At 38.7% G+C, this 17,413-nt stretch overlaps 1 protein-coding gene across 4 annotated transcripts in view; it reads right to left on the reverse strand.

Annotated features, from left to right (window-relative positions):
• The window catches only part of PDS5B (PDS5 cohesin associated factor B), a 118,867-nt gene that overhangs the window by 69,886 nt on the left and 31,568 nt on the right, over nt 1-17,413 (reverse strand). For 3 of the 4 annotated variants that reach the window (XM_086771991.1, XM_086771993.1, XM_086771990.1), the window contains exons 6-8: nt 16,192-16,318; nt 5,166-5,246; nt 2,818-2,958 (exon numbers count right to left, since the gene is read on the reverse strand). In XM_086771991.1, the coding sequence (XP_086628117.1) occupies nt 2,818-2,958; nt 5,166-5,246; nt 16,192-16,318 (349 nt within the window). The remainder of the gene's footprint in view (nt 1-2,817; nt 2,959-5,165; nt 5,247-16,191; nt 16,319-17,413) is intronic. The other variant, XM_086771994.1, reaches the window with a different exon arrangement.

The raw sequence follows: 17,413 nt of genomic DNA on the forward strand, positions 1-17,413 counted from the left end.
CAAGAAAAGTAAAGAATACTGAGAGCTTTCTGTGTCCTCCAAGAACAGCAGGTCCTCAAAACAAAAAAAAAATCAAGATCAAGAGCACTTTTTTTCCCCCTTTTTCTTCCTTCATTCTAACTAGAATTTAGGGAAGGGAATATGGCAGCCCTTGCAATCATGAAACAAGAGTACAACCAACAGACTTCACAGATTTCAGTGTATACTCAGACAGAACTTGATAGTTCTCACAAGCCCAGGCAGAACCACCATAAGCCAAGAACATTCATGGGAGAAGCCTTGACAAAAGCTCCCCCTAAGCAAAGTTACAGTTAGAGTGGTTGGCAGTTGGAGACACTGGGCATTCAAAGCAGCAAAATATTAGCTGCCTTCTACCATAAAAGCACTCAAGTTTCACTGAAATCACACTCTCCTCTCAACACACTAACATGCTATTTACCCAGATTTTAAAATACTTGACACTATTTGCTGTTGCTTAGAATAAAGTCATAGCTACTGCTGGAGTAGAAAGTATTTAATCATCGCTGGCAGGTCTGCATAAATAACAAATCTGTGCTGATCTCAGAAAAAAAACATAGACTGACCATATTTCATTAATATTTTGGAACATCCATCTTCAAAATAGACTTTTAATCACAGAAATATCTTAGAGACTGCTCAGCTTACTTAGAACCATAAAATGGTTTGGGTTGGAAAGGACCTTTAAGGATCAACTAGTCCAGCTCCCCTGCCATGGGTAGGGACATCTTTCACTACATCAGGATGCTCAAAGGCCTGCCCAACTTGACCTTGAAGACTTCCAATGATAAAGCATCCACAACTTCCCTCAGTAACTTGTTCCAGTGTCTCAGGATTTAAACCAGGATTATCCTGGTTTGGGGTTTTGTTTGTTTGTTTGTTTGTTTGTGTTTTTTGTTTGTTTGTTTGTTTGTCAAATAGAGGTTGGTTTTGGTTTTTTTTTCTGTAAAAGATGGGTCAAACTACATTCGACAGCCAATAGGACAAAATAGGCATGTATTATTTTAACTTAAGGCATCGAAAACACACACATGAAGCAACAAGAGTAATCAAACAGAAGGGGTACCATGTTCTTGGAACAGCTACAAACTGTACTGAGTTCAACCAGACACCAAGGAATCCGAGCAGTAAGAATGTAACTATCAAAATATGCATGTCTATTAGAAACATTGTTAAACTGGATCTTACAAATGTCAAATCACCTCAGACCACAAGCAGGAAACTACGCTAAGGATCAAGGAGACGAAAAGCAACAAAATACAGTTCATCATCTAAAAAGAGTATACTAAACAAAGAACAGAAATGTAAACATGGAAAAATAAAACAAAAAGGTGTTGTAAATTAAGAAGTACAAAGAAAATATGGAAATACTTAGGGCTGAAATCACCCAGTTGAAGGAAGAGACCGGAAGTCTTTTGGGGGAAGGGGAAGGAGGGTGGAGAAAAACAGTCAACAGTGTTGTGCTACTAAACTTGCTGATTACAATGATAAAATAGGAAACAAAAAAAAAAGTTCATATTGAAATAGTGGAATATGACAGTCAATGAAGAAGCAGTAGGAAAACAATTCAAGAACCTCCAGTTTTAAATGGACCTAAAGATGGAAAGATTACTGCAATTATGGCTATGGAAGGAAAAAAAAATGTGGTAGCAGTTAAGATTAAATCTCTTTAATAATAGTTTCAGCTGCAGAAGTACTGTTTTTATTGGAGTGAGAATGATAATTGTTCACCATCTGTAAGAACAGGAATTAAAGGCTGAAAAAGGTCTACTTTAAGACACAGACAGCAAGCAGTAAATTGAACTCTACTTCTTTCAGAAACGTGAATTCAAAGATATAACCATTAAAACCAACTATTCAACAAGTGAGGTGTGCCTATCTAGTAACATTAGTGAAAAAATAGTTTACACACAAAGCAACTATGATAATAAATATTGCAATGACAACTGGCCAAAGTGTCTACAAACCTAACATCTGTGCTCAACAATAAAAACAGATGCAAATTAAAAAGTTGCCCACTGCACATTAGCCCTCAAGTTTAGTAACAAATCACTTTCAAACTTAATAATGCAAAACTAATCAAGAAATCCTATGGAATAACAAAATGGAATAAAACTAGTGCAGAACAAAGGAAATACCAGTTGTTATACTGAATTTCTCCAAGTGATGGAGACACTCTGAAATGGCAGACAGTTAAAAAAAATATACCGATTAGAACAGATAGCTAGCACCAGCTATCCTTCAGACACAAGAAATAAGCCTGAAAAATCATAAAAGTCATTATAGCAATGACTACAAGACATATTTATAGAGTCCAATGCTCTGTTTCCACCTGTTCCAGATCTGTTTGGATGAAATTGTCAATACATCCATTAACATGGAGCTCAGCTTTTCCCTGCCAAAATCCAATATTCTAAAGAGGTGCAGTTTTGCTGTACAGCTAGCAGCACAGGTTACTTTCAACTTTCAAAGGCCTTTACAATAAACATTACAGTAAACAAAACAGGTCAGATTCTCAAGTCATCATGTTATTACCTGAAAGATACACACCAAAAATAAAAAACCCCAAACAATCAAAACCCCAACATACACATACATGGGCTGTAGGTTAATACATCTGAAGTTAAATTACTCTGAGGGCTTTTATGATTTTTCCTTTAAACAATGCAGAGATGATATGTTTTACATATAAGTATTAGTTTTATATGTCAAATAATTTGATAAATTTGTCAATAAAAGAATCATATTAATAGCCAAAGCACATGTTTCATATATACAGAAAGCATAAGAAGTGTTTACCTTAAGTTTGAATTCAAGCTGTGGTAGAACAGAAAGCAGGAGGTGACTGTCAATATTGTATAACTCCAGAATCAAGTCAAACACATGCTCTGACAGGTCACTAATTGACGTTTTACCGAGCATGAGGACCTGATTGAAGAACTGGAAAATAAAACAGAGTATACATCAATAACAAGAGTATATACACAGTCTTCTAAATCCTATGCTGTCTACCACTAAAATCTACCTTTTCATCTTACAACATTTATTTACAACAACTAAAAATAAAAAATGAGGAGGGGGCACACATAGATCAGGATTCCGTAGTAGAAATCTTAAAAATATCACTGTTTTGTATTCAATAGTATACAAAGAAAAGTACAAAAAAAGTGATGTTTAGTTTACCACAGCAAGCCTACAAATAATTTAAGAAACACAACTTTAGAGGAGTTCCAGGGCATCACATCTTTTTATAAACGTGACTATATTTAGAGTTATTTCACTACTGAGAACAATCACTTTAAAAGCATTCTAACACTTAGTCAAAACAAGGCTGAAACAACTGGCTAATTACTACACTATGCAGTTGACAGGTTACGGAGTTGTAAGTAAAAGCATAGGAATTAATAACTCACTGTTCCAGAATTTATAGCTACAAGCAGCATAATGCAGCTGTAAAGCAATTATTTTTTGTTGGTAAACTTGACAGGTTTGAAGGCAACTTCACACTTCTCATTAAAAAAAGTATTTTATAATATCAAATATTAATTCCATACTACTTTTAATTATACCCTCTCAAAATAGGTGGGTAAAAAGCAAATAAATAGGAGAATACCACCCCCTACTCATAAGGGGAAAGGACATAATTTGAAAATGTTTTCTTCTCTTTGGGTTAAAACAATACACAAGTGCAGCTAAACAAATTTTACTATTTCCATCTGTCACTAAGGCAACAGAATGCACTTAACTGGCACTTCAGTTTCCTATTCCCAGACTTGGGACAGATGAACATCATGACCCTCTCTACCTGACAAGGTTAATCACATCAGTAAAGAAACTAAAAACATAAAAACTATCCCATTTTAAGCTTGTAAAGCAAACCCTAACAAGTGATGCAATAGAAAAAGTCAACAGTTTCTAGTAATAATGACTAGAAAACAGCAGTTAAGTGCATTTCATTAGAAACTAAAGACTAGTTTTCCTTTTCTGGATTCAGAGTTGCCTGGAATGTATGTATTCCGGGTTAAGCAACTAACTCCTACTATATCTTAAAATGTATTTTAAGAAAGAAACTAACTTTCAAAACAAAGAAACCAGACAGCATAACAGTTCTCACTTCTGGGAAACAAAGAACTGAAGAATGCATGTACATATTTTCCACAGGAGAAAGACTAACTGTACAGACTTCCTTAAAACCCGCAAAATTAACCCAGTTTGCAATGTAACCTTACAAATGAACAACATTAAAAACACGTTCCCATGTAGCAATACAGCAAAACAAACAGTAGGTTTGACTAACAGGATTGGAGTAGAAGTTTTCACTTAAGATTTTTTTTTTTCAATTTTAGAAGGTACCCCTTTCCAAGTACCACAAGTGTTACAAGTCCAAAAGCAACAACAACAACAAAACAACACTGAAAATTTTCTATTGTTTTCAAGCTCTTGAGGCTTTGGATAGCTGCCATGAGACCTGCTAAATGCTTAACTATTTTAAAACAAACAAACAAAAAAGTTTTGGGTTTTTTTTTTAATATTGTGCAACTTAAATTAGAGCATACTCCTGTCTGACCTTTACTTCCTCTCACTTCTCTTCTCTTGCAATGTCTATGATATCTACACTCAACTTGGCGACAACCCTCAATCCACTCACTGCTTTTCTTCCTTACTATCTGTTCTTAGATTCTGTTTCCTCTTCTTTTCTTGTGACAATAGCATCAAAATTCTACTCTATCTTCACTTCTACTAGCTTCTAAATAGTCTCATCTCCTCACTAGAAAGATGATTTTGCCACAAGAACAATGTGTTTATATGTTTTTATAAGAACAATACATATAAATACATCTGGTCTTCCAGTCACATTAAAGATCAAAGTGCAAGGTCTCCCCTTTACAGCAGAAAGTAAACTATCCATTGCATTTCAGACATCAAAATTGTTATAGGCTTAGTAATTCCTAAATGGTAAAGAATTAGATTCAAAGGGACAGGTTACACAGTGCTTCATTAATATAACAATTCTCTCAAAGAACAATTGAGAGTTTGTAAAAAGTTATTTTACATCCCTATTTGACTATATGCAATTTATTCTTTTTATAATACAGCTCAATTAAAAATTGTACTGATTTCCATATTTCTTTGCAGTCTTCACTCACATTAGTAATGTACGGTTCAATTGCTTGCGCTGTCCTCTTTAGTAAAGCCTTTGCCAAATCATAGGCTTGCTTGTTTAAATTCTGAGGGTGAAGAAAAAAAAAAACAGAAAAAATTTAATCACATACATTACTCTTAAAAATAAACATGAGAATTTAAAGCTACTATGTACTGGTAAATGTGTTAAAGAAACAGCCTGTTCTTTTTATATTTTGAATAGTAAAGACAATATAGTAAAAACAAACCTAGTCCAAACAGAGCTCTGTAGTCTCCGCTGATACTACCGAGAAAACCTTTTCCTGTGAGTTTGGAGCTTACTTTTCAGTTGACCATCTAAGCCCGATACTCAGAGAAGCCACTTCCTGCATTTTATTGCTGCTCCTTATCAGCTTCCCCAAAAACCAGGAAAGCAATATAAAGCAACATTGAGGCATTTGCAATCACCGCAAAAGCAAGACACTGAACAGGATTGTGGTAGAAAGCAAAATTTTGTCCTTGCATCAAGCAGCCATCTGTGAATCACCATCATGGTCTCTCCATAGTATCTCCAAAAGATAATCTCTGTCTGTTTGACTGAGATAGCAAAGAAAACAAACACACACCACAAACAAAAACCCTAGAATTTTAGTCTGTGAGTAAAAAAGGGTGGAGAATACAAACTAATGAAACTAATACAAAAAATAAGAAAACCTCACCACGTCACAACATTCCTATACCTCCACTTGTCAAATTGCATTATTGCTCTATCGTTTCCTTCCTTTCCCAGCGCACATTCATGCTCTAGTTGCTATATCCTTCCTTCAATCTTTGTATCACAATTATTTTTCCAAAATTTTCATAAGAAAATGCAACTCAGCCCTTGTGACACCCACTGCAGACTTGATTAACACACAGAAGAATGAAGAAAAACTCTTAAAGAGCAAAGAACATACAGTCTTTTAACAGCTAGAAGAAGTCTCTGTAAAAATATAGTTCCTTCAGTTTTTATTAGTCTTTGCAATTAAAAAAAAAAAACAAACAGCATATTCCGTTTACAAGACAACAGTATAAAGGGGCAGTTTGTGATTGTTTCTTTTAAATACATCTCATCCCTAAAAGGCAAAAAACCTTAATTTTAGCATAATGAAAGCAAAACCAAGATGCATTGTCACACCCAATGTACACTTCATACGCCTGAATGAAAGAGAAGATTTGCAAAGAGATGGAGAGTATTGTCTGACATTTCAAAAACTGTGTTCAAAAACAGGGTTCTAGACAGCAGCGGGAACATATTAACATTTTCCATTAATATAAAATAAAAAAAGTCTTTGACTTGCCTACTAATATAACTATGTGACTGAAGTCACTTAGTTATATTAGTATGATGATTCATTTCTGTTGTACTCACGGCCACTACAGAAGGTGAATAAAAATCCCAATTCAAATTCTTACATAAGATGCTAACATCCTTGTAATTTCCTCTTCCCTTATCTAATCAAGATACAAGGATCAATATCGGCAGTCTTTTTACAAAACCGTACAGCTGTTCCATGTCCCATAAAAGAGAAGGTTCTTGCTAGATTGCTATTTATGGTTAGTAAGGAAAAAAAAAAAAAGTAAAAAAACGTTTCCACCTGTAGCATTTGTTTCCTGCTACGTAGCTACAGTTGTGACTGTTCAGGAAGTAAAACACAACACAAATAACCATAACAAGGAACATACGCCACTTGTAATTCTTGCTGTGATCCTTCTTCACTGCCACAGTTCATCTCCACCAAAAGAAAGAAAACAGCTTTCACCTGGGTAAGTGTGATGTCTAGATCATGACCAAGATCTGATTTACATATAAACAAGTCTGAACAGCAGACCTAGCATAGTAGAGTTGCAGCAAGCAGATCTGTTTTGATTCGCATTAATTACAGTTTCAGCTTCCATCTTTCACACAGTAGTTCATTTTTTAAAAAGCTGTCGTAATTAACCTACATAGCTAGTAATAGCCAAAATTTTTAAAAAAATAAACATAAATTCCTGCACATAGCCTTTGGAACGGAAGTCAAAGAACAGAGATCGTTCATAATTAAGCCACAAAAGGTCAGGCAAAAGATCTCCTAACACCTTAATGTTTGCCAAGATAAATGCTAGAAGCAGCTGTTTGCAACCCTGAGCAACACATTCACATTGCACTTCATTCTATCTAAAAAACCTGCAAAGAGAAAAAACAGTTTAGATCCAACTGGCTAAGGAAAGTTTGCTATTTCTTTCATGCCTCGTGCACTTGATTTAACTGTGTTCATAGTTAGGGCCCTCAAATTTCCAGGGGCTGAACTTTCTGAAGATAACAATGCCGAAGAAGTCTTAAAAGCACACAAGAAAGTTATACTCTCCCTTTTCCAGGTTCAGGAAAAAAGCAGAAACAAGAAAAATCAACACTGTCTTCGCTGAAATGAAAACAGGAGCAACCCAGGCCACTACCAAATAGGTTCAGAGATCTTCAAGGATATTCCTTGATATTCAAAGAGCACCTCCTCAGAAGCAATGCATCCCAACAAAGAGGACGTCAGGCAAAAATGCCAGGTGGCCTCCGTGGATGAACAAGGAGCTCCTGGACCAACTGAAAAACAAAAAGGAAGCCTAATGGAGGGTGGAAGCAAGGACAGGTAACCTGGGAAGATTACAGAGGGGTTGTCCGAGCAGTCAGGGATCAGGTGAGACAGACTAAAGCCCTAACAGAATTAAATGTGGCTAAGGATGTCAAGGACAACAAGAAAACCCTTGTTAGGTACGCTGGGGATAAAAGGAAGACTAGGGAAAAGGTGGGTCCTCTCTGGAAGGAAACAGCAGACCTGTTTATCTGGGACATGGAGAAGGCTGAGGTACTCGAACAACTTTTTTGCCTCAGTCTTTGTCAACAAGTGCTCTAGTCACATGGCTCAAGTGGCAAAAGGCAAAAGCAGGGACTGGGAAAATGAAGAACTACCCACTTTAGCAGAAGATCAGGTTCAAGACCATCTAAGGAACCTGAAGGTGCACAAGTCCATGGGACCTGATGAGATATATCCTCAGGTCCTGAGGGAACTAGCGGATGAAGTTGCCAAGTCGCTGGCCATCGTATTTGAGAAGCCGTGGCAGTCTAGTGAGGTTCCCAATGACTGGAAAAGGGGGAACATAACCACCATTTTTAAAAAGAGAAAGAAGGAAGACTCAAGGAACTACAGGCTGGTCAGTCTCACCTCTGTGCCTGGCAAGGTCATGGAGCAGATTCTCCTGGAAACCATGCTAAGGCACATGGAGAGCAAGGAGGTGGTTGGTGACAGCCAACATGGCTTCACCAAGGGCAGATCATGCCTGACCAATTTGGTGGCCTTCTATGACAGGATTACAGCACTGCTGGACAAAGGACAAGCAACTGATATCATCTACCTGGACTTGTGCTAAGCTTTTGACACTGTCCCACACAACATCCTTCTCTTTAAACTAGAGAAGCATGGGTTTGATGGACGGACTCGGTGGATAAGGAATTGGCTAGATGGCCACACTCAGAGAGTGGTGGTCAACGGCTCGATGTCCAAGTGGAGAGCGGTCACGAGTGGTGTTCCTCAGGGGTTGGTATTAGGACCAGCCCTGTTCAACATCTTTGTCGGTGACATTGACAGTGGGATAGAATGCACCATCAGCAAGTTCACCAACGATACTAAGCTGTGTGGTGCCGTCGACATACTGGAGGGGAGGGATGCCATCCAGAAGGACCTTGACAGGCTGGAGAGGTGGGCCCATAAGAACCTCATGAAGTACAACCAGGCCAAGTGCAAGGTCCTGCACGTGGGTCGCGGCAATCCCAGGCACAAATACAGGCTGGGCAGAAAATGGATCGAGAGCAACCCTGAGGAGAAGGACTTGGGAGTGCTGGTGGACCAGAAGCTCAACATGAGCCAGCAATGTACACTTGTGGCACAGAAGGCCAACCACATCCTGGGCTGCATCAAAAGAAACGTGGGCAGCAGGTTGAAGGAGGTGATTCTCCCCCTCTACTCTGCACTCATGAGACCACCCTGCAGTACTACATTCAGCTCTAGAGTCGCCAACATAAGAAGGACATGGACCAGTTGGAGAGGGTCCAGAGGAGGGCCACGAAGATGACCAGAGGGCTGCAGCACCTCTCCTGAGAGGCTGAGAGAGTTGGGGCTGTTCAGCTTGGAGAAAAGAAGGCTCCAGGGAGACCTTATAGTGGCCTTCCAGCACCTAAAGGGGGCCTACTGGAAAGAGGAGGAGAAACTCTTTAGCAGGGCCTGTTTTGCTAGGACAAAGGGTAATCGTTTTAAAATAGAAGCAGGTAGATTCAGACTTGATATAAGGAAAAAATTTTTTTACAAGGAAGGTGGTGGAACACTGGCACAGGTTGCCCAGAGAGGTGGTTGATGCCCCATCCCTGGAAACATTCAAGGCCAGGTTGGACGGGGCTCTGAGCAACCTGATCTGGTTGGAGATGTCCCTGCTCCTTGCAGGAGGTTGGACTAAATGACCTCTAAAGGTCCCTTCCAACCCTAACCATTCTATGATCTTTTACAAAACATCAAACCAATCTTTCTGACTAATTTAGTAGCAAAGATACTTTAAACATTGCCTGAGAGAAATTTTATGAGGGTAAAACCTAATTTAAAAAATTCCTTCTCTGTGTTTAGATAAACTTTATCATTATTCTCCGTTCAATCTTTCTATACATTCAGAAAAAAAGTGACATGTATTCCAAGATCTTTTAATGATTTAAGAAAGACCTCAGTGATTGGGACAATCTTCTTCAGCATGCCTCTAACAGCACTGAAGTAATCTAAGCTGCTCTAGCTCACTTGAGTTTGTCATCCATCCCACTTGGCCAGAATAAAACCATGTTGATGTAAACCTGAATGAAAGTGGCTGACACTAATATCACAAATATATATATATACTCATATATTTGAGTATATGCAGGCTTATACTCATATAAGTATAAGCTTTGGGGATAAGCTTTTGAGAGCCCTGATTTGGGTAGTAACTAAGCCATCAGCTGGCAACATTGTTTAAAGTAATCATTAGTAATTACTATATTTGGAAGGAAAATGCAGAAATCAGTATTGATTTGTAAGGACAAACCAAAGAAGAATCTAGGAAAAGGCAGAACATAGTTCTTCTCCAAGGTAATTGAGAAGTTGTATTTAACATCTAAAAGAGACTTATAGGATGATGTAGGAAGATCTTTTGCTCCAAAAAACCTCCAGTTATCTTTCAAAAAAGAATGTTAACAAACAGGAGCTTGTTTGTTTGTTTTTAAATGCTTGGAAGGCCTTCAGCAATAAGATCTGAAAACAGGCCATCTCTGTCAATCATAACTTTTCACCTTTGTCTCAACTTCTAACATGACTGTTATGTATATATTGCTAGCATTTCAAGCTTTTTACACTTCTGGAAGACATTAAGAGTTTTGCCAACTCATTTTTCATACTTGTTCTTCTCTGGAATGTTTGACAAACTCCTACTGCAGACACAAGAAGTAATCACAACCTCTCTAACAGCACAGCATAGACACTTTTGTGTATATAGACAATGCTCTGCAGGAGAGTTTGCTACAGAGCCAAAAATCAGTTGTACTGCTACAATGGGGTTGACAATGACGGAAATGCATATCCACTGATTTTTTTTCAGTTACTTTTTCCAGTTGTCTTTCAACATCCAATTTAACACAGCTCAAAGAAACTGAGTGAAATAATTTGTACTGAAAAAAACCAAAAACAATCACCCACAACAGAAAATAAAGGCATGTTCTTTATTTTTTCATCAGAAAGGATGACTAGCCAGCATCAATTCAGTCCTTAATTTTATACCTTTGAGAGTAAAATAAAATGTTTAGTCTGTATCTAGAACAAATATTCTTAAAAACATACATTTCAACACACTGGCATTTAATAAAGGTCTTCAATTTTATTCCTACTATCAATGGCACAGTAGTAGAATATTTATCCAAGAGCACTTGACAAAACAGTTTTAACAGATTCTCTAGTTCTGATGAGGCAGGGAAACAGGTTTTCAAGGACGGCTGACAAATAAAAAGCTCAGCTGAAGTGTTGCCAAGATAGATAACAGTAATTATTAAGCAAGTTCCCAGCAAAGAAAGTTAGGAATTTAATTGTCAATATCACTTTTTCAAAGAGATAAGCATGTAAATCTTGTGGGATGTGCAATGTGGGATTCCCTGTAGTACTCCCAAGGCTGAAAATGGAACACTCTGGCAAACACTCAAGGAAATAAAGTACAATTTGCCTTCTAACACACTGCACAAACACAGAATTGTTTACAGGTGCTGCCATAAAGGTTTTACAATCTAAAAAGACTATATTCACTACTTATTTAATACCCTCTTAATATAATTCTATCAAAAGAATTTCAGTAAATAGAAAAGAAAAATCACAAAAGGAAAAAATTATTAAACATTAAAGAAATTAAGAGTTAAGCACATAGTCAGACAAGTTCAGTTTACTGTTTTACTGAATTGTCTGATACCTGCTGTACTACTCAGGCAAGCCTGCATGTACTCAAATATATGAGTGTGTATATATATATATATATATTTGTGATATTAGTGTCAGCCACTTTCATTCAGGTTTACATCAACATGGTTTTATCCTGGCCAAATGGGACGGATGACAAACTCAAGTGAGCTAGAGCAGCTTAGATTACTTCAGTGACTACTAATGATGGTAGACAGATGTTTGATGGCATGTCATGTCCCCACTGTGTGCTCCTTATGCCTGAGTTTTTGCAGCTGTCCTGCTAGCACCACTGCTTATTAAACTTACTACTCAGAACTATGGACCATATCTGGCATTAGGAAAAATATTGACCTTGATTTTAAGAGGTAACAGCATTGAGTTAACCTTTGGTAAATGTTGAACTAGTTATTACAACTCTTAAAAATATTCATATAATTTGGGCATCAATCTGTCTACTGCTGAATTTCAGACATTAGACCTTAGCATCCAGGATCCAAAACTAAAGGAGCTGTTTGAACCTTCTGTTCCCAATACACATTTACAGACTGCTCCTTTGGTAAATTATACAGACTAAGCTCCTCAAGTCTTCAACCTAGTGTTACCCTAAAAAAACAGAAGTCGTACTATCTCTACCACTGTTTTCTAGAGTACAGTCATTCAATTCACAAGGGCACTACACATTCTCTCACATGCACAATCTTCCTTCTGGCTGCACTAAAAACATACCGCTTGCCTGTGTCATTTGCTGTTGTATCTATAGTAATCTCTCAATCTGATCATTTTCAAACCTGAGCTAGTAACAAATTTATGCTCCTTCTACTCCATCGAAAATATTTTTTTTGGTCCCCAGGGAATCTGGCTAGCTAAGAATTCCCTAGTCATCATTACACCAACACTTGCTATTATGTAATTTTGGTGGTCACTTTGATTTTTCAATTTCTCTTTCCCATAGCATGTACAGCTTAATGGCTAGGTGAGCTAAGACATAGTTATTCCCTATGGTGGGCCTTATCCTTAATTCCCTTGTAGTTTTGTGCTCGATGGATGCAAGTGGAAAAATTCTCGCTCTGAATTCGTTACACTTCTCTGACATGACATTAGTAGCCACAGAAAGTTGTCAGATGACTATGTAAGATCCAAAATTTTAAATAAACACTATATGAAGTTATTTACATGAAATAGAAAAATATTAAAGCTTATTTTCATTACTATGAAAAAGGTTAAAAAATTAAAAACTAAGGTAAAAGTACTCAGAATATGGTCTAAAGTTATGAAATTATTTCAGTTATCAAGTAAGCTATTGTCCTGGTTCTGGCTAGGATAGAGTTAACATTCACCTGAGCTGGGTGGAGAACTGGAGCCAGTAGCCCCTATGGCTGGGGCACCCAGCTGAGATAATTAACTAATTAGCTAACAGCTGGGGTTAATTTACCCAAATTAGCCAAAGGGCTATTCCATCCCACCTGACATCATGCTCAGTATATAAGTGAGGAGGGTGCTGAGGGGAGCCTCCTGCTACTTGGGAGAAATTAGGTGTGGAGATTTGTTGTAAGCCATTATACTGTATTTGTGTTCCATCACTGTTTTGCTTTCTTCTGCTATTGCTGTTAAATTTACTTTTTGTTCAATCTCAACCCAGGTGGGTCGTTGTTTTTTTTTTTGGGGGGGGGGGTGTTTTTGTTTGTTTGTTTGTTTACCAGTTCTCCCTTCTGTCCCACTGGAGGGTGGGGGGGAGGGGTGGTGAGAGAGAGACTGCATAGTCTGGTCCTGATTGGGGCTGAACTATGACAGCTATAAACTAGCTTCCTATCCAAAGAGCCAGGAGCAGAAGAAAATGCAAACCCCCAAATACCTTATCCTCTTGAAAGGTTCAGTCAATAACTTTAAATCCACTACAAAACAACTTCTTTAATGCTATAGCCAATCTAACAGGATGCAAATTCTTCAACTCAAAATCAGTTTATAAAACATGAATCATAGAAACAACAGTCAAATCAAGTTAAATACAGGTGACAAAATGAAACAACAGATGCTTAACAACTGAGAAAATACAAACTAACACATATCGCATAGTCTTGCTTTTGTTTTTTGTATGCCAAGGCTTTACTTCATAAATCAGAATTTTACTCACATAAATTTCAGCCTGATCCTAGCACAAAAGAACAAGACCTCTTGAAGGACACAGCTAAAACATTTCCAGAGGGAGGAGGGGGCCGCAGGAAAAAGTCTGATCCATACTAAGCATTTAGTCTTTCACTGTCAACAGGAGAATAATTTATGTGCTGTATATTTACTGAAATTGATGGCCTGTGGTAAGTCACACTACGTTGTGTTACTTGCTATAGTCTTCAGAGAGCACCTTATGAAAAGTCTACTCAGTTTCTTCAGGTATACTAGAAGCTCAATCATAGAATCATAGAATGGTTAGGGTTGGAAGGGACCTTCAAAGGTCATCTAGTCCAACCCCCCTGCAAGAAGCAGGGACATCTCCAACCAGATCAGGTTGCTCAGAGCTTCATCCAACCTGGCCTTGAATGTTTCCAGGGATGGGGCCTCCAGTACCTCTCTGGGCAACCTCTGCCAGTGCTCTACAACTCGCATTATAAAAATTTTTTTCCTAATATCCAATCTAAATCTACCTCCCTCTATTTTAAAACCGTTACCCCTCACCCTGTCACAACAGGCCCTACTGAACAGTCTCTCCCCATCTTTCTTATAGGCCCCCTTGAGGTACTGGAAGACCGCTATCAGGTCTCCCTGGAGCCTCCTCTTCTCCAGGCTGAACAGCCCCATCTCTCTCAGCCTGTCCTCATAAGAGAGGTGCTCCAGCCCTCTGATCATCTTCGTGGCCCTCCTCTGGACCCTCTCCAACTGGTCCATGTCCTTCTTATGTTGGCGACTCTAGAGCTGAATGTAGTACTGCAGGGTGGTCTCATGAGTGCAGAGTAGAGGGGGAGAATCATCTCCCTTGACCTGTTGGCCGGCGCACTGCTGGCTCATGTTGAGCTTCTGGTCCACCAGCACTCCCAAGGAGGACCTTGCACTTGGCCTGGTTGTACTTCAAGAGGTTGGCACAGGCCCACCTCTCCAGCCTGTCAAGGTCCCTCTGGATGGCATCCCTCCCTTCCAGCGTGTCGACGGCACCACACAGCTTGGTGTCATCGGTGAACTTGCTGACGGTGCATTCTATCCCACTGTCCATGTCGCCGACAAAGATGCTGAACAGGGCTGGGCCCAACACGGACCCCTGAGGGACGCCACTCGTGACTGGCCTCCACTTGGACATCGAGCCGTTGACCACCACTTTCTGAGTGTGGCCATCCAGCCAACTCCTTATCCACCGAGTGGTCTGTCCGTCAAACCCATGTCTCTCTAGTTTAGAGAGAAGGATGTCGTGTGAGACAGTGTCAAAAGCTTAGCACAAGTCCAGGTAGATGATATCAGTTGCTCGTCCTTTGTCCACTGATGCCGTCACTCCGTCATAGAAGGCCACCAAATTGGTCAGGCATGATCTGCCCTTGGTGAAGCCATGTTGGCTGTCACCAACCACCTCCTTGCTCTCTGTGTGCCTTAGCATGGTTTCCAGGAGAATCTGCTCCATGACCTTGCCAGGCACAGAGGTGAGGCGGACAGGCCTGTAGTTGCCCGGGTCTTCCTTGTAACCCCAATTTTTAATAAGGGTAATGTTCCCTCTCTTCCAGTCATTGGGGACCTCACCAGACCGCCACAACTTCTCTTCATTAATATCCATTTAATCCTACTGTAGTTTCTAAGAAGTATAAGTAAAGTTAGCCCTTTCCTGAACATACTCAAAAAAAGATGATGACAGCTAGAACCACCCAAAATCCACTTAAGTACACACCTCCTAGATAATTCCCAGAACCCTTTTTTGTCATACACAAATTATAAGTTGTCTTCTACACTGTAGCCCAAGAGATTCCAGTAGGATCTAGCTAGTTTTCTGAACAATGAAGTCCGACTTCCTTGCTTTTTAAACACTGAAGTGTCACAAAACATGCAAAGTTTCAAGTTTTTCCTCAGTTCATCTGTAGGACACTTCTTTTGACGAAACGTTATTCACTAAGCAAAGACAGTCATCACTTGGGCTCTTCAGGCACCACCATTTCTGAATATAGTTCTACGACTGCATCAAAAACATACCAATGTGCTTTCAATAACAGCAAGTCAACATTTCTGAAATACAACAGAGCCAACTACAAATCAGCAGTCATAACTTTTTCCCCTCTCACTTAGAGCAGCACATTAATTTGAAGTGTTGATACAGCACTACTCTAATTAAAATCTTTCCAAAGGATATATGTATCTTTTCTATTAAGTTCTACTTGTATTGACCATATATAAAAGACCTGTGTATAAATACATATGACATTAAAGCTTTTAGATTGCTAAAGAAGATACAGGTAACAGGAACATATTTACTACAGTTATTCCCTCAAAGAAATCTAAATATCTGAACATACATCCAATAAATCACGATTACAAAAAAAAAGCCATTATTAAGTCTTACCTTATGTGCTGGTACTAGATTAACTAATACTGTATCCAAAAGTTCCTGCGACACAGTATCTCCCTCACAAATGATAGAGCTCATTAGATCAACCATGTGCATGTGTACTTTTTGGTTATGACCATTGCTGAAATTAAAAACAAGAATTCTTAGTGTATTATTCATATAAAGTAAAAACTTCCATTCAGAGTCCTCCCTATGGTGATGCCAAACAACAAGGAATATAACAATCAAATTGCAAGTTTTCTTTGAAGTCAAAACACTTAAGTTTCTTGGCTGCACATACGACTTTCCAAAACACTCTTGAATCTCCTGCTCTCTTCATTTACTATTGTAGTAAAAGAGTAAGAGGACTGTCTCTGTCCCTACCATGAAAAGACAGCGTATTAGAACATCCATGCCCTCTACTCAACACTGGTGAGACTTCATCTGGAGTGCTGCGTCCAGTTCTGGGTTTCCCAGCACAAGACAGACATGAAGATCCTGGAGTCAGTCCAGCAAAGGGCCACAAAGATGATTAAAGGACTGGAGCAGCTCTCATACAAGGAGAGGCCAAGAGTGCTGACATGTCTTTTTAGCCTCAAGAAGAGATGGCTTAGGGAGGAACTTATTATGTTTAAATACTTGATGTTGGGAGTAAAGACGACAGGGTAAGACTCTTCTCAGTGGTGTTCAGTGACAGGACAAGAGGTGATAGGCACAAGGTGAAATACAGGATATATCATTTAAACATAGGAAAGAGAAACTTCTTAAAAGTAAGGGTGATTGAGCACTAGAAGGTTGCCCAGAGAGGCCGTGGAGATACTCAAAATCCAACTGGCTACAGTTCTGGGCAATCTGCTCTAGCTGACCCTGGTTTAGCACAGGTGACAGGCTAGACTCTCTCTAGTCTAGTGTCCACTATTTTCTGACTCACATTTTTTATAGAAATAATCCTCCAAATTCCTTAGAATTGCATATTACATCATTCAATTTCAAGAACAGAATAAAAACAAACAATAAAAGACAAACTAAGTTTCTTAGAAAAAAGAAAAGATCATCTGCAGTTTGTCTTCTTTAATTAAAGCAGGCAAAATTGAAAGCTTGTTATATTTATACTGCTACATTTAGTTAAACTGAATTACAAAACCAAGCTCTTTAATGCTAGAAGTCACACAACAGACTGAACAACTAGGTTAGAAACATCTGACCTCAACCATGCAATAACATGTTGTAACTGAGG

The sequence above is a fragment of the Chlamydotis macqueenii genome, chromosome 1, assembly GCF_036417535.1.
Source record: "Chlamydotis macqueenii isolate bChlMac1 chromosome 1, bChlMac1.mat, whole genome shotgun sequence".
NCBI lineage: Eukaryota > Metazoa > Chordata > Aves > Otidiformes > Otididae > Chlamydotis > Chlamydotis macqueenii.